The sequence below is a fragment of the Scomber japonicus genome, chromosome 20, assembly GCF_027409825.1.
Source record: "Scomber japonicus isolate fScoJap1 chromosome 20, fScoJap1.pri, whole genome shotgun sequence".
Classification (NCBI taxonomy): Eukaryota; Metazoa; Chordata; class Actinopteri; order Scombriformes; family Scombridae; genus Scomber; species Scomber japonicus.
The window spans coordinates 15494321-15512188 of NC_070597.1; the positions used below are offsets into that span (position 1 = coordinate 15494321).

At 39.6% G+C, this 17868-nt stretch overlaps 2 protein-coding genes across 2 annotated transcripts; both read right to left on the bottom strand.

Annotated features, from left to right (window-relative positions):
- Nucleotides 1-2893: 2893 nt before the first annotated feature.
- Nucleotides 2894-10259, bottom strand: pgap3 (post-GPI attachment to proteins phospholipase 3). The gene is made up of 8 exons (XM_053341257.1): nt 9858-10259; nt 8269-8366; nt 7902-8054; nt 7101-7163; nt 6057-6118; nt 5675-5811; nt 5302-5506; nt 2894-5094 (listed from the first exon to the last, which is right to left on the bottom strand). Exons 1-8 carry the CDS (start codon nt 10069-10071, stop codon nt 5031-5033), a joined length of 996 nt encoding a protein of 331 aa, XP_053197232.1. The 5' UTR covers nt 10072-10259; the 3' UTR covers nt 2894-5030.
- Nucleotides 10260-12934: 2675 nt separating this feature from the next.
- Nucleotides 12935-15733, bottom strand: LOC128381390 (myosin regulatory light chain 2, skeletal muscle). Its single transcript, XM_053341402.1, has 5 exons — nt 15639-15733; nt 14366-14546; nt 14122-14200; nt 13977-14025; nt 12935-13890 (listed from the first exon to the last, which is right to left on the bottom strand). The coding sequence occupies exons 1-5, from the start codon at nt 15672-15674 to the stop codon at nt 13789-13791; spliced, it is 447 nt and encodes a 148-aa protein (XP_053197377.1). The 5' UTR covers nt 15675-15733; the 3' UTR covers nt 12935-13788.
- Between the last annotated feature and the right edge of the window lie 2135 nt (nt 15734-17868).

Genomic DNA, 17868 nt, shown 5'->3' on the forward strand with positions numbered 1-17868 from the left:
TTACAAGCATTACTCCTGCATTCAAAATCATACTCATAAGTAAAAGAATACAAGTATTATCAGAAAAATATTCTTAAATGATCAAAAATGAAAGAAAGTACTTGTTTTGCAGTTATTGTATATGACATTATTAATTTGTTACTGATGCAGGTGTACTGTCAGAGATAGCTGAGATTGTGTTAGTTTGACCTGCTTTATATAGCTTAGTTTAGTCCAGTGGTTCTCAACTGAGGGGTTAAACCCCTTTCAGTAGGTTACAAGATAAATCTCACAGATCATGAGATGATTAATGTGGTGGGGAAAAAGTCAAAAGTTCTAATACACACATTAGTATTCATGTTTTAGACTTTGAACTGAATCTTTTCTTTTTTGTTAAAAAAATATTGGCGAGTTTCACCTCTTTGGCCATCAAACAATTATAAAATGAAACCATCTGAGAAGTTTACAGCTGCTAACAACTCATAAACATATGAAATGTGACAGTGGGCCACATCCAGAGAAAATCCAAGAAAATACTTAAGTAAAGTATAAATCAATGAAAATGATATGACCCTGATACTTTCTGGGAAAATTCTTGAGTCTCCAGGCCAACTTGTTTTTTTACAGAAAGCCATCAAACTTTCACATACATTGCCTCACCCACAATTCATCTGACCTCCCTTCAGCCCTCACTTAAGAACCCCACTGTCTGTGTTACATTATTTGTGCTTCTAACCTCAAATATAATCACTCATACACCAAATCAACTTTTTATTCCCATTAATTTCTGTGAGCCACTGAATTTATAAAGAAAAGTTTTGCAATTCACCAACTGGGAGCATCCTCATATTTATTCCACTTTTCTCATGGCCTTCACTTTATGTTCACAAATCAGGAGATGAAGGAGGAAGAATAAACTCTATTCATCCCAATCTATCCAGTCTCCCCACCCACAGCAGCCAGGGTCAGAGTCCAACCTACTGCACAGAGCTATCAGGAAACAACAAAAAGCTACCCACTAAGCCAAAGAGAACTCATGTCCCGGACATTTCACAAGGTTTACTGGTCCTAGCCAAACTTAAATGTTTGGTTCCCACCAAAAAAGAGCCACTCTCCTGCCACAGGGTGCCATATAAATGTAATTTCTAGGAGCCAGAGCTCCACTGAGGCCTTCAAGGGATGGAGCCAATTCAGCGCTCTGGTTATACGATTTTCTCAGTTGTAAACTTCTGTGAAATGAATAAACCAAATTTTATTAGGGATTTCTCAAGCATCAAGTTTTGGATAGTTTGCTGGCCCTGTAGAGACATGCACAACCTCACAGTATCTATACAAGTATGCATTTGGAGGTCAGCATCAAAACCGACAATTAAACCGATGAAGTATAGAGGAAGGGGTTGCAACAAACGAGGCTCATAAAACATAAGTATTTGTTGGGGGTTGCATGGGCTGGGGATTCCCACAAATGGCAAAAGAAAAGAACCACAGACTCACTTATTTTTAATTCACCTTCTGTGTTATGGAGGCCCGAAGTTCTGTTTGCACCTTGGTCTAGTATACTGTTGAATAAATGGATAAGTACGAAGTTTGAGGATACATTTGAAATCATGAAATTAATTACAAGCAGCATGAGGTAGGATATTTCACACAGGCTGAAAGATGTCCAGAGTACAAATAACTATACAATGTAAAAAGCAAAAGGCAATAAAGAATAGACCAATGATCAAATGTATTTATCATAAACAGAAGCAGTACAATTTCGGTAGTTTGTTTAGATGATGTGAGCCAAAGATTGTGGTAGTTTGATGAGGAAGAAGTGCAGGTCTATGGAGGTTGTGGTTCTAATGAAGCTCAAACGAATTTATGGAGCTACTAAAATTGCATTTTAAACATAAACTCACAAAAATGGTTTAAGATATCTTAGATGTCTGCAGTGAACCAGAGGCCAGCACCTTCTGTTTTGAAGTGACTGTACAAAGCTACTTTAAAGCAATATGTATAATTAAGTATAATATTCATAATGAAATACTTTTTACTTTTGATAGTGTTTACCTGTTTTTCTTCCTTTTTTGCATTTATCAGTGATTCAACCATCAAAAATAGACCTCATACTGTTGTTGGCTAGTCGCTTACAGCACCACGCCACGCATCTTCTTCATCCGCACTCATAAATGTGGTACTTACTTCTAATCATATCATTTCTGATGTATGTCTTTCCTGCTTTTTTTGTTTTATTTTTGTTTATTTCAGCCAACATCCTATTGTAAGTCCCCATGTATTATAAACATCTTTATAAATTATATATATAAAGTGAACTAAAACTAAAATCACAAGTTTTTGAGAGTGAAATTCAAGATTTTCCTATTTAAGAAGTCAGATGTAGGGTAAATATATTATTCATCATGTAATCACTTGAGAGCTGCTCTTAAAGTAGGAGTGAGTCGCTTAATATATGTTTCTGTTATTCTTTTAAGTCCACAACAATTTTTTTTTTTTTTACTTGTTATTATATCATTCTTGGAAGTTTGAAAAAAACAGGTCAAGGTCCCAGAGTTGAGGGACTCTGTAATGAAAGAAAGTTGTCTATCCCCTTTTTTCCTAATCTTCTCTTCCTCTTGTCTTCCCACATATTTCCACAAAATGGCTTTTGGTCAAACGGTGACAAAGATCATATTACAACATCAGATCATTGAGAAAGGACCAAAAACCAAGTGTTATGTAGGAAAAACACAAAACCAAGTCCCCATCCCTTATCAACAAAGAACACTTTATTTATTCCACTTCTTTTTAAAGATTTTTTTTGGTCAAATATTAGATGTGAGGTGGAGGAAAGGGCACTCAGTGAGAGAGGTGATGGTGCACAGGGCAGCAGATGAGTAAGAGAAGAGGACGGACGCGGTTATTAATAAGGAAGGAGATAAAGTAGGCAGTGGAGTTTGTTTCATGAAAATTCCTCAAAAAATCCTCAATTTATCAAAATAGGTACCAATTAACTTTGGAATTGCTGTCAGTTTTGATATATCATATCATATATTGTGATAAATTGAAACTAACAGCTCTTTTTTTAAATTTTGCCCCAGAGACTTGATTTCATGATTACATCATCTAATATAAACAATTCTGGCCAATAACAGTTAGCATATGTGCTATATATTGTTTTCTTATCTCATACGGTCGGTATCTCTGCCACAATTTCAGGAATCTTTTTGCCACCCAAACCTCTCCGTGTCTTTCGTCCTCTGTCTTCCCCCACCCCCATCACAGGCTGGCTGTCAGCAAAGCTAAATTTACCCATCGTCTGCCACACATTCACGCAGCAATCCTCGAACATACATATATATTCACACACACACACACACACACAGTCACACATACGTCAGTAGTTTTACAAAAAGGAATGAGCTCAATCTAACTCTCCTGTACGTACACACACACACAAACACACACACTGATTTAGTTTGTGATGACAAAAACAACACAATGTTGAGTCAAGGCAGTGTAAACACACACGCACACGTGCTGGTCATTGTTCACATTCTCAGACAGAAATACAAAAGCACGGACAGAATTTCAAACAAAACAAAAAACGCACGTAAATGTACACACACCAGTAAAGTGCACATATGGAAGGGGAAACTCTGAGGGATGAACATATGCATGGTCTCAACTCTGAGAAGGGGGGGTTTGATACAAAATAAGAAATGGTATATATAAGAAGAAACTTATGGTTATGATACAGTATGTAAGGCAGGCATGGAGCAAGATGGAGTATCTTACATCAGGGTTTGGGGGGGGGGGGGGGTTCTGTAGAGCAGCTGGTTGAATGTGTGTGTGTCATTCTGGGGGATATTGCAGCAAGAAATCTAAACCAAATCCAAATAATGGGCGTCAATCAAACATCCAAACACTCGTTCACACACACACACACACACACACACACCACCATAACCCCAAAATTTATTAGAATCTCTTGATTTGCCCCTCATTTTTGTAAAAATAATAAAGGCTCTACTGATTGCAGTTTCCTGTTGCTTATTTCTTTCTAGCTTAATCACTTTCTCCCTTTACTCACACTACAAGGCAATCCAGGTGAATACAAATAATTTCATTTCCTGATCGTCCACCCAATTCAAAAATCAAGTCATTAAAAGTTAAAAAAAAAGGTAATTAACAGAATAAAGCACAAACTGGTCAAAAAAAACAAAAACAGAATCAAAACAACTAAGGCAGCTGATGAAAATGAAAAATAAAAACCTGAAATGATCCTGAAGAGTGTAAGAAACAAAAGCAGCAGTGGAAACAACAGAGGCACAAATATAAAAAAAGGTGCGATGGTGAGAAAAGAAGAAAAAAAAACACAGTCAGCTAGAATAGCCTCCAAACATAAACCCTCCCACTCTCTGGAACAATCTGCTGGCAGTCCCCCTTCACAAGGGGCACCTCTCTGTGTCTGCCAGTCCACTTTTGGCACAGATAGACCCTGATACACGCTGTAGGTTAAGATGGCCAGGCAAGGGATTTGGTGCCATCTAAAGTCAGCCATGGCAAACTGCATTTGAGTAAAGTAAAGCGAGGTTACTTCAGAGGGGCTTGAAGCTTGTGAGGATAAGCTTCTGTCAAATTGTGGGCTCAAGGAATGAAGGAGGGAGAAACAGGATATGTAGCCCAGTCACAGCTGGAAATGAAAAACTGGGTCTTGCTGGGGTAGAAAACAACACTTTTGCTTTCCTTCATCCTGTTTTGCAGTTTTGATAGACGGCGAAAAAAGAACAGTAGTTCACATTTTAACAAGGCAAAGTTAAGAGCAAGCATCAATTGTGATAATTATCATTTGGAAAAAAAGAGAAACAACACCAAATAAATACAAGATAATAAAAAATTAAAAAAAACAAGAGAAAATGTAAACAAAGTCTACTTTGATGGAACTCAAAGTCGCAAAAAGGTCATGCATGTCATCTGGGAGGCTGAGCTACTGCCGTGTTCGGGTGTGCGGCTGCCCTGATTGGAGTGGTGCGAGGGTGTAGGTGCCGTGAGGAGGCGATGAGTTCCTCCTACTCGACTTTGACACCCATCTTCTCTGTGTTTAGCAAGTAGAGACTGTCGTCTATCAGGAAACTGGAGGGAGAGCGAAGAAAGGAAAACGATTAAAATGTGCTTGAAAGAGCAAATTTCAAAATTGTGAATGTTCTTAAGTTTCATTTTGGAGATGGTAAAATGTTCCTTTTAATTCCATAGTAGCAGACATTTCCTCTAAGAAACTTTTCTTTTTCTCCCTCAGATGATGTCTGAAGTACTTCTCTTCAGGCAGGTGAGTGGACTAACCTATAGAAAAGAAAGTGCACAGGGATGGTGCTCAGGTGCCATACAGCGTGAGCGTCCAAGACCCAGAGCAGTGGAGGGAAGTCCAGCAGCTCCAGCAGGGCTAAACCGTGAAGCAGCAGCACCACCAGGCCACACTTCCACCAGTAGGGCAGGGTCCTCCGGTTCTGCCAGCACCAACACAGCCACCACAGAAGGTTCACCATGCCTACAAGAGTATTACAGAGCACAACAGTTGATATTAGATATTAATTATAAAGTACAACAATAGGAAAGTATTAAAAATAACACAACTGAAAATAACACAACTGAAAAATATGCTATTATGACCAAGCAAATATGAGCTTTCGGATGGCTTTTGAGCACTTTGTTGTACCAATGGTGACGTTAGCAGCCATGTTGTAGCCGTAGTCGAAACTGACAAACGTCAAGTAGGACACATGCGTGGTAAAGGCCAAGATGAGCAAAACTCCCACCATGCTTGACACCCCCGGACGCCTCAGACCCAAAGTTCTGTCAACAACAAAGAAAGAATCGGTGTGAACAGATGTAATCCAATAACAGTGTCATAACATTTTACTTTCTCAGTCAAAGCAGATTTTTCTCAAAGTCAGATGACTTTTTAGCATCTTTTTTCAGACATATCACATCTTCATTCAGGAAACATTGAGCAGGAATGTTAACCAAGGTCAATGATTACTCGAGATGAATATCATTTTAGTTTGCAGTGGTTGTGAAATAAATGTTTTAGAGCTTACCTGACACAGCATAGATAGATGGAGTAAAGAATCACGGCTGTTGCACAGAAATAGTCCATTTTCTGAAAGAGAAAAGCACATACAGACCAAACCATTCACCAACAACAGAAACTCATTTCAAGATCAAGAAAAAAAAAAGACCTGTGTTTTTTTACAAAAAGTATACTGCACACTGCTGAGAGGCTTGGAAAGACATTTTAGCAGTTCACCACATAATAAAGCTACATTTATATCTGTGTTTTACTCAACACTGAATCACAGACTAACTGTGAAGTGTAAGGGCGCACTCACATTAGGGCCAGTGGTTCCGTACCATGCCTTAATAATGATAAAATAATACACAAAAAATGGTCTGATTGGGATCCCATACATGCATAGTGTCTCCTCATTGCATTTGGTGTTGCTTGAAATGACCAGGGCTCCGCTAATGTTGCCTTTTAAAAAACGTTGATTTTCCGGGATTCCCGGGAAAATTGGCATCCTTTCCCGGGATTTAAAATGTCTTATTTTCGGGAAAAATATTAATCCCTAGTGCGCAAGCGTGACCAAGTGTACCGTGCTCAAGCACACCTCTTCCAACCGTACTGGGCCAGGGAAGTGTACCGTACTCAAGCACGGTACACTCACACTAGCCAAATAATCTGGACTTCAGGGGGCAAACGTGCTTGGGCACGGTACGATTACCTACTGTGAGTGCACCCTAAATGTTGTTTCTAGCTGCTCTCGGCTCGTTGACACATATTGATTCCCGACGGCTCTCGTCTTATAAGCAGCCATCAGCTGCTGCCAGTTCACAAAAGCTCCCTGAATAGATCTCAATACTAAGTGGATGAAACTGAGACTGAAATGTGAGAGATGACTCATTTCACATGAGTTAGGTGAAAGCAAACAAAACTCTATAAAAGGATGCTGATAATGCTCTGTTTCTGCTGAAGATAAAACTTGGAAACTCTTTAACAGGTTAGTCACACAAACTAAATCAAACACATATTTTCTTTTTTATTCCAGCTTTCCATTGACAAAGACTCTAGACACAATCATTACCTCAGTGAGATAGGTGTCCCTGGTGTGAAACACTGTGGACCAGAACCAGGCGTTAAGCGATACCTGGAGAAACACATGCAGGCTCTTGTCAGATATTCTGGCTCACTCAAGAACACATGAACATCAAAGAAAGCATTAAATATTGTTACTGGTTGAAGCAGTTGTAGAGGCTGTACAATCCATTATACAATCAGTAACAATTTTACATATGTCCAAAGACAAACATACATAATAAAAATACAATTATCTTATATTTCTAAAGAGAAAGCACATTGTTCAGCAGGCCCTTTCTCTGTAGATTCAAACACAAATCAGACTCTATAACTCTCTGGAAGCAAAGTTAAAAAAGAGGCAGATTGTGTTAGTCTTTCCTACAAGGTAGGTATGATCATACGGTGATCATAAGGTCAATGACAAGGACGTCCTTCAAGTTTAACTTATAATCCAAAGTTTCTAAAACGATAGGCTTAAAGCAAAGAGATCTCTAGTTAACCCCAGAGGTCAGCAAACAACCCTCAGATAGGAACAAGCTCAACAGTTCAATTAGCCTTTTAACAGAGTGTCACAGTGACAGTATCACATTGAATGGAGTACAAACACTGACCCCTTAGTTGGAAAACATTGGTAACATATACAGTAATACAAGAAGTACATCAAATGATAACTACTATTTAAATCTCTCTTACAATATGCACATTACATTCTGTCATGACACTAATGGAAAGGCCTACTTGTGTATTTTAGTGTTGTAAGTCATTTTACATCCTCTGTCTGACTCAACAACCACAGTATTGGACTGACCAGAGAGAAGGCGTTGATGGTGTGGTACATGGGGCTCTGGCGCGGCACCGTGCTCCGATATCGCATCAGCATGAGAAGGCAAGCCAGGCCATTAAGCAGAGAGGCCAGGGCCGACGCCGGCTCCTCAAAACACAGGAAGCGTGCAAATGGCCACTAGGAGAAGTCAAATATATCACTCATCATTTCACAACATTTGATTCAAATATGTTAAATGAAATCAACACTAGAGAACTTGGAAAATACACCAGAAGACAGAATCCAGCATCCTCTCCAATACTGAATAAATTGAGGTCAAATTTTGTGATGAAACCTGTATAACTTTGATGTGATATGCAAGTTGGCCTCTGTATGATTAAGAAGCACAAACCTTGCCGTGGAACTGTGGGACCCTGTACCCCTCGGCCTGGTAAAGGCCCACTGTGGTCCACATGCACTGATAGCGACAGTCGTCACGACATGTCCAGCCTTAACGACAGGAACAGAGAGAAGAGAGCATGTAAAGACAAACAAAGGCACTGAAACTAAAGCCAGATTGATACCAGATTTCTGATGTAGACAGATACCAGTATTGAGAGTTTGAATATAAACACATAAGTTGGACAAACATTTTTAATTACAATCCTTTAAATGTTATTACTAATGAATTGTGACCAAGGTGTGTACAGAATGTGATATTATACAGTTGAAAAATAAACTTAGCGGTGTTCAATGTATATTATGTAGAGCAACATTACCTAAAACAAACTGTTACTTATTGTAAGTATTAAGTCTATTAATTAAAATTAAATAATAACTAATTGTCAATCATCCTTTTTTAAGAAAAAATGCAAAAATCCTCTGCTTTCAGCTTCTCAAATATGAATATTTTCTGGTTTCGTAAGTTCACTTTTATAGTAAAATGAATGTCTTAGAGTTGTGGACTGTTAGTTGGGTCAGTATAAGACATTTAGGGTTACACGTTGGGCTTTAGTGACATTATCACTGTTTTCTGTTTTATGGCCCAAATAACTTATTGGTGAATCTTGAAAATAATCAACCGATTAATCAATAATGAAAATAATCATTAGTTGCAACCCTAGACATGATAAGTTATTAAGGACTGATGGCATCTTCAAATGTCTTGTTTTGTTCACAACACTTCACAACCAAAAGATATTCAGTTTACTGTCAGAAAAAAATAAAAACACCAGAAAATATTCATATTTGAGAAGCTGGAATCAAAGAATTTAGACTTTTTCTACTTAAATAATTACTCAAAACATTTATTAATTAAATAGTTGGCGACTCTGTAAATTAAACCATACCACCTTAACCTGCTTTATATGAAAAGTGGCCTGAAATTACTTCTGTTGTGATTTATATAAATAAAACTGTCTTGATTAATAGTTGGCAATTAATCTATTAATCAACTAATTGTTGCAGCTCTGAAGTTATTACTGGCCCAGCCTCTATTTGACAAAACCTCAGACTACTTTAACTACAGACTATCAATAATAAAATACATATATAAAAACCTTTTCATTGTTAAACCACTTCTAATTATTGCAGCAGGAGAGGAGAAAAGACAACTTTTCACTCTTTATTTATTGCTTACTCTCTTTAACATTTTATGCTAAATTTAGTTTTTCAATCTCGCACAGACACGCCATACAACTGTTAATGGTAAGGACATTGAATGGAGTTTCAATGGGCCTTTTGTAACACCTTGTTCAGCCAGAAAAACTGGCTTTCAGCTTTCAAGGCTGTTTTCAGGTTTATGAAAGAGAGTAAGATGAGAAAATGTGTGATATTAAAAGTCACACAGCAGCCAGCAGAGAGCAGCTAACTTACACAGAGACTGACTGATAATACTGCCAGATGTAATGCTAAGTGTATCAAGTATAATGTTTATATTACAGACTGCTAGTAGGCTAAGTTAGCTTCATTCACCTGCCACCAACAACAACAACAACTCACCTGTCAGCATCATGTACTGCGGCTGGGCGGACTGAAAGCCCCGTAGCCGGGCTCCGGTGCAGTTGGTACGAACACATTGCTTCACACAGTCTCGGTAGACCGGTTCCTTGTCGCCTTGAGAGGACTGTACAGTAGACACCGACACCAGCAGCAGGACGGCGACGGCCAAGGCGGGGAGTCTGACAGCTGTGCAGCGGGGTAACGGTGAGGCCATGGTGGGTCTCTCGGCCCGTCAGCACTCACAAAGGCACGACGGGGCGACAGCAGCGTCGATGGCTTTCGAGGCCGATGGTCCACATTACCACATTACCATTCTGAGTTATGGCGACAAAGCGAGCCTGGAATGATTTACAGTGTCAGTTCAGTCTGTGCAGGTCCTCTGCACTCTGATCAGTGGCCTTATTTTTCCCCCATCCGCATTCCGTGAAGCCCCGCCTCACTCTGCCGCTGATTGGCTAGTACTCGTTGCCTTCGTTGGTTGGATTGATTAGGTTCAGGTTTAAGGAGGGACTTCATTGGGTCAGAATCAGAATATCAGCTTCACAGTCAATCAGAGGCAGAGAAAGGCGGGTCTTCAAAAAATGCAAGTAGGAAAATAGAGCATAGAGTTCAGAGTTAAACGTCACACTAAACGTCATCTGCAGCCGATATCTCCAAAGTTAAACATTTATTAGGAAGATGCTTTCTGGACGCTTTTGTTTTGTGAGCTAAATCAAGTCCAACTAAAAGTCTGAAAATCCTGCTTCGAGAAATGGTTCTTGCTGTTCTGTAGTTCAAAATACTTATTAGAGTATTGTATCACACGTTTTGTATCGTTAGTTATTTTAACTTCCTATTTTGAATGTGTACGTCACGTAGTCACATGATTAATCGATATATTGATTTTTATAGAGCTGTACTTTGTGTAAATATAAGCTTATATGGATTTTAAAGGTAGCTACATGAAATAACATCGAGGAGAAACCGACAGATGCCAAACAAACACCTAGAGACATACATTATTTCCTATATTGTTTGCAGACTGCAGATTAATCCAGAAAACACCTGGTCAATGGGTGATTATATGCCTATATTATGATGTTCTCAAAACTGTATACATGGAAACAAAATGACTGAAGAAATAAATAAATAAAGAATTGAAAATTCTAACCAACCTTACACACCCTCTGGTGTTACGTTAGTAAACTAATTTAAGATGAAAGACTATTAAAAAGACAGGAGAGAGGAATATAACATGGATTTCCTTTATTTTTAACTCATTCAGTTACAATACTAGGAGCAAAGTCACAATTAACATATTTGTCATCTTATTAACCTCAGAGACGTAGCCTATATCTCTATGGCGCTATGCATATATGTAGCTAAATTAAATATGGTAGTTGTTTTTTTTAAAACATTATTTAGCAGTATAACATTCACTGAATCTATCAAATATATAAAGATAAAAGAGCAAATATTCACCTTTTTCACCCATTTGATCCTTTTCAGGATTATAGGTGGAAAAAAATCTTAATAAACTTGTTCATATTCATACCATGAGTAATTAGTTTCCAGCCAAATGGACTAGAACGTTATATAAAAGTAATGCCACACAAACGGAAATTTGGGACACACATCTGTTAATAGAAATTGAACTGACAAAAAACAGAAGTATTTCTGATTCTAACATTTTAGCCAGTCCAGTTACCCTAGATTCTTCAAATGCAGGATGGGAGAGGCTGAATTTCCTATTGCAATGATAACAACATTACTGTAATCACAAGGCAGCCGATGGTAATGTCATCCAAGCTCAGAAACTGGGACTCAAACACTGTATTTCTTGGAAGAAGATAGGACATAGAGGTAATGACAAGGCTGTTGATGATGATCTGTATAGCCTTCTTTTTCTGGGGGTGGACCTCTTCTCCTCTGGGGTTTGATCTCTTCAGAGTCCAGAGGATGGAAAAGTCATAAAATCCATTAGCAAGTTTGGTTTGAGGTCAACCGGAACATCAAAATTTCTGGTAGCAAAATAGCATTTATGAACAGTTATAGTCCAAACCACTACAGCCATGCAAGACCCTGAAAGTTAGACTCTTTCTCACTAATATGTAACTCAGTGAACCATAGCCATATAACAGTACAGACAGATAACACATTACAAAAAGACTGTCATCAGCCAGTATCTACCATATTTATGTTGAAACATACATATTAATGGTTCAGTGAAGGTCAGGGACTTTTATGACAATAATGTCCTCACTAATATGGTTAATCGTCTACATTTATATAGCGCCTTTAAAGGCTTCAACCACTCAAAGTGCTTTTATAATACATACACACATTCATCCATTCACATACACACATTCATACAGTGATTGCAAAAGCTGCCATGCAAGGCGCCAACCTGCTCATCAGGATCTTATCTGATACACATTCACACATACACTCACACAATGCTGGGTCAGCCCTCAGGAGCAATCTTGCCCAAAGACTTTGACATGTGGACTGGGGGAGCCCAGCATCGAACTACTGATCTTAGAGGATGGCTCAGTCGACGTCTTAAGCCACAGATGATATGATTTGTTTTTTGAAGATTTATTTTTATAGATTACCTTATTTGTACTGATGATTGACATAATTTAATTTATGGTAATTAGATATAATTGATACTTTAAAATGTGCTTATTTTTTGTAGATGGGGACTATATAATCTTGTGCTAATAATTGTTTTGGTTGGCGGAGTGACACACTGCAAGTAAGACAGTGAAATGATGTGTTGGTTATGTTGTTAAATTGCTTATAATGAACCCATGTTCAACCAGTGTTACACTAAATGTGTTATTCTTATGTTATTGGGTATTTCCATTATTTTGTCCAGTGGTATTTGACCAGATTTCCCTGTAATTTAAAGGAGTCGACCAATTCCTATGCACAATTTCAATCACAATTTCATCTAAATCTGGATAATGCTTCACCATATGCATATTACAGTCAGTGTGCAGTCAGTGCTCTACAGGGCTGTTCACTGTCAACCAGCAGCGCTGTCACCCATGCCCCCACTTAAACCAGCAGACACAGTGTCATACGAAAGATAGTGGATTTTATTTGTACTTCTTTATTCGTTACAGTGGAGACATAGACACAGTCACAACAACAGGAGAGAAACAGTAGCGAGCAGGAGGGGATAAGAGTCAAAACAAAGATGTTTTACTTTTGCTTGTCTCTTTCCTTCCTCCTGCTCACCATCTTTCGCCATCTCTTTCACTACTTACAAGATTCTAATAAAAATCAGGCTTTCCTCTTTTCACTGCAACTTTTCCTTTAATACCTGTGCATAATAGAGGAGGAGACATTAAAAAGAGAGGGGTAGGCAAACTATTATAGTACAGTACTCCCAGTCTTTTACTGTGCTCTCCTCTGCAATATAAAGCAAAAGCACAAATCCATTAAACACTCTGTGTCAGGTTGAGACTAATAGACCATTTGGGTCAGACTGCTTACTTGTTTCAAATAAGTCACTGTGCATACACCACAGCACCCAAGAGACATTTTGACTGAACTATACACACTGGATTGCATATGCATACAGAATGTTGACGTAAGTATGATGCATGCACTATTGGTCTTAACACAGGAGGACAGAATGAGTAATGGGGGGGAAAGGAGAAGGAACAAGAGGCAGGGACAGAGATAGAGAGAGTGTTTCAGTATCACAAGATTATTTTTATTGAAAATAATCCCATGTTCCCCCGTTGGTACTCACACACAAACACCCCCACGGCTTTCAGTCCTCTCACTGAGTGTCTCAATAAAGGAGACAAGTCTTTTCGTAGTGATTTGGCAAGTGGGAAGAGCAGGCCAGGGCGCGAGAGTGTGCAAGGAAGCACGGCTTTGGACAAGATGGAGTGGATAGGTGGCGGGGCGTGTATAGGTTAGAGAGTGGTGGTTTTTATTCCTCCTTGTCCTCTCCGTGTGTGATGACGTAGCAGATGTTCTTGTAGTCTACATTGCCAGCCACATCGGGGGGGAAAGCAGCCCACAGGTTGGTCATCTACAGAGGAAGAGTAAAGAAATGTCTCAAAACCAGTAACAACAGAATGTGGATTACAGAGTGGGGACAAAAACTGATCAGCTCACCTCCTCAGGGGTGAACCTGTCGCACTGGGTGGTCAGGAGCTCCTCAAGGCTGGAGGGAGAAAATGGGAGAAAAATATATATGAGCTATCTTAATTCAGGAAAAAGTGGTGTGATGGAAGGTAAGCTGAAGATAAAAAGCTCTTACAATTCCTTCTTGATTGAGCCAGTGGCTTCGGGGTCCAGGACCTTGAAAGCGCTCACGATGACGTCCTCGGGATCAGCACCTAAAGGGGAAAACCAGGACACTTAACTGAATTGCCCTCAAGACAAAACTTAAAAGGAAAGCTTTAATTAACCTCAGCAGGTAATGTGATCTGCTTAAGGTAAATGAGAAGATGAAGACGTTGTCAAATTATCTTTTGGAAGGGAGAAGTGAACTGTCAACGCACCCTTCAGCTTCTCGCCGAACATGGTCAGGAAGACAGTGAAGTTGATTGGGCCGCTGGCCTCCTTCACCATGGCCTCAAGCTCCTCATTCTTCACATTCAGTTGGCCCATAGTGGCCAGCACGTCCCTGAGGTCGTCCTTGCTGATGATGCCATCTCTGTTCTGGTCAATGATTGTGAAAGCCTGCCAGGGACAGTTAAGTAAGAGGGTGAGGGTTGCTAGAAATTATACAAACTCATTAATCCTTGTTTCGGTGGGTGCCGTATAGCAAAGATTCACCTCCACAGGTTACATTGAGAATAATAATCTAAAATACAGAGAAATCAAATTGTGAAAATTGAGATCCTCATATTTCTCACAAGTCCTTGTCACAAGATTTACTCATGATAATCATTTGCTCAAGCTGTGCCAATGGAAACGTGTAAATGCGGAGCTGTTCTCCACCTCTCTTTGCACATCGCTAGGAGTAGCATCTAGTGAAACCGAAGATGGCATTGCAAACCTTTTGGGGCTTGGCAGCTGGTCGGCCACTTGTCTTTCTAAGGTGTTAAAATGGTCTCGGAATGCAAGACAAGCCCCTTGCGACATTTAGGGAGAAGGTATATATTACAGCTGTCACCCCCCCCCCCCCCCACTCCTCCTCTTTCTTGCCTTGTGACTCATTTTTTTCTGTCATCAATGTTATTTCACCTCTGAGAACTTTAATGCATCAGCTGAGCTACTGTAGCTATTGTATTTTCTTTCCTTTGAGAAAAATCTGCACAATGATGCCTGATCTGATTTTTGCAATCTACATCAAAGAATGTATTTCCAACTTGAGAAAAGTGCTACATCCTCAAATATCACAAAAAACAACATTTTCTCCTCCTTTCTCTTCTCATGTACACTCAAGATCAGGTATACTGAACTCAAATAAGCTCTAGATCTTTTTACATTGAGTTGCTCTTTCCCACTTTGGTTAATATAAGTTTCCACCAGCTGTTGGGCAGCATTCCAGTGGGGTCACAGAAGGAGGATTACTGAGCTACTTCAGGGGAGAGGTAACTGCTATCACTGGAGAAGCTAAGATTTACTGTGCTGTCATGCTGAGGATGACATTTTTTGCTGTCATTCAGGCAAACCGAAAAGGTCTATCTTTCAGGGTCAAGTTACCTCTATGGTCAGATGATGCACAGTCATCAGTTATACGAGCACCATATGCATGACTTTTAAGAATCTCAGTTTTAAACTACTGGAAAAGCTTAAGAATACAAGATGAGATCAAGAAAATCTTACCTCCTTGTACTCCTGGATCTGGCTCTGCTCAAACATGGAGAACACATTGGAGGATCCACCCTCACCCTGCTGCTGCCTCCTCTTGGCCTTCTTGGGTGCCTGGGAAAAGGTGAAAGGTAACATACATGTCAAACACAACTCTGTTAATCAAACAGACAAAAAAAATACTGGCTAACAAAAAGGACACATCTCTGCATCTGTATTCTGTTTAAAATGAATGTTTAAATAAAAATGTGTAAATCAAATAACTAAATCTTGTTGCTTTTGCCAAATTGCCAACAGAGTCACACATTGTTGTGCAGAGATGATTTTTCTTTCTGTCCATTTTGAATGCATTGCTGAATTTAGTGTAAAGTTTTTTTGCAATGGCTCTGGGGACTAGAATCCCCAAACATAGTATATCTCAGTATTTTCTCTTGGTTATGATGTTGGCCAGACTTTAACTCAAGCCAGCAGACAAAGGTTAAGACTGGGTCCAAATCCAAAGTTTGTTTGGACAATTTTGTTTCACTTGTTGGTAATCCAGATAGCAAGTGTATCAGTGATGCTTTCAGCTCATCACTTTAGTGCAGAGAAGTTCCTACATCCTAGAGACTTTTCTTCCAAGGAACACGGCCACACTCACCATCTCTAAAGATTTGTGGGGTTGTTGTTGGTCAAGAAGAGAAGCCTACGCCAAGCCGATGTGACTGACATGTCTTCTTGGGACCCTTGGGGCCTTATATACTAGCCCCCAGGGGACTAACTTTAGCCACACGATCAGCTTTGGAAGGAAAACCGAGCTGAGGGAAAGTAAGAGAAAGAGGGAGGAGCGAGGAGGTGACAGGACGTATCGGCTTGCAGATGCTCCAAAATAGGCCCCAGGAGTCTTGGAATGAGGTGAATTCAATGCCAACACACAGGCCTGACTTTGGTGTCATCTGTGGACTAATATGGCCAAACTGACAGACAGATCGGGCTGACGGACAACTGAACAACCTCCGTAGCCTTCTTCTTCTTCTTGACATACCGAGAGTCTTTGTTGTGGCTATTTCTGTTTCTATTATATCCACTGTGAGAGAACAAACACCCGGTGTGTGACGGCAGGCTGTTGCCTCTTTATTCCCCTTGATATACACGAGTCTGGGACACTAAACTCATGCTTTCTATTAATTAACTGCCACGAGTTGCCCAGGGTGCCAATGTGTAATTGCAGTTAAAATATCTGGAAGTCATCACCTATCTTAATGACAGGTTTGGTCCGTCGTTTGTACCCAGATCCATGTTAGTGGCCAGCAGGGTTTATAAACAGTCATGAAACTTGAAAACGGTTGGCTGATGGACACTGGTTCAGATCCAGTAATGACACACGACTACCAGGCCTGGAAACGGTAACCTTGCATCAATTATAAATCTAAACAGTTTTATGAGTGACTTGTAAAATGTGTTTTAAGAAAGAGATGTTAAACGTAGATCAGATTTTACACAGAAACAAAAGCAGACGTTTAAAATTGGTTTGGGCTGCTGTTATTATCATTCAGTGCACTACTAGAGGAAAAAACACATAACCATTTGTATTTACCACATGTTATGTTTCATATTTTTATTACTGAGCAGTTGATTTCTGATGGTAGGATCTCTTAATATCTATGATAAGAAATCACATCTGTGATGGGAAACTGCAAATGATGATGGGACTAAATGAGCAGCTTTCCCACCTCGGATGCACTAATTTGGGTTGCTCCTGGACGTGCCCAGTATAGTTTCTGTAGAACAGCAGGACAGTGACCCACCCACCAAACTCCATATATGAGCTCCATTAGCTGCCATCAATCACACAAATGTACAGCTAAGGTATGTATTGGGAAGGAACCCCAGTGTGAACTGATACCGCGTCTTTGCGAAGGAGTTGTAGGCCTAATGTTTCACATAGCAAAATATGACCTAAATATAAATATAAATATTTCTAAAGTGGGGCGATGTTTCTATGGTTCTTCTCTGACTATTTTAATCTGTGAAAGTTATTTTTCTTTTAAAGTCAAACAGAAGTTAAATCCTATGCAAAGAAGGTTGCTGGCAGGAGAGCAGTCACTTCAAGTATGGGCTTGAAGGTGAAGAGAGAGGGACAGACAGAGAGAGAAAGAGACCAAGCTCTGTCTACGACCATAAAAACAAGACAGCTGGACAGACTGAAATAGCTCTGCCTCCCCCCGCCATTCTCTTTCTCAGCCATTTTGTCTCTCTTCTAAAA

Excerpts from the sequence above, each read along its gene's own strand:
- LOC128381390 (XM_053341402.1), bottom strand. The coding sequence starts at position 15,674 with ATGTTTGAGCAGAGCCAGATCCAGGAGTACAAGGAG. Across the intron at positions 14,547-15,638 it reads AGATCCAGGAGTACAAGGAG|GCTTTCACAATCATTGACCA; the intron begins GTAAGATTTTCT and ends TGTCCCTGGCAG. Across the intron at positions 13,891-13,976 it reads ACAGGTTCACCCCTGAGGAG|ATGACCAACCTGTGGGCTGC; the intron begins GTGAGCTGATCA and ends CTTCCTCTGTAG.
- pgap3 (XM_053341257.1), bottom strand. The coding sequence starts at position 10,071 with ATGGCCTCACCGTTACCCCGCTGCACAGCTGTCAGACTCCCCGCCTTG. Across the intron at positions 8,367-9,857 it reads GCAGTACATGATGCTGACAG|GCTGGACATGTCGTGACGAC; the intron begins GTGAGTTGTTGT and ends CCTGTCGTTAAG. Across the intron at positions 6,119-7,100 it reads GGGACACCTATCTCACTGAG|AAAATGGACTATTTCTGTGC; the intron begins GTAATGATTGTG and ends TTTCTCTTTCAG.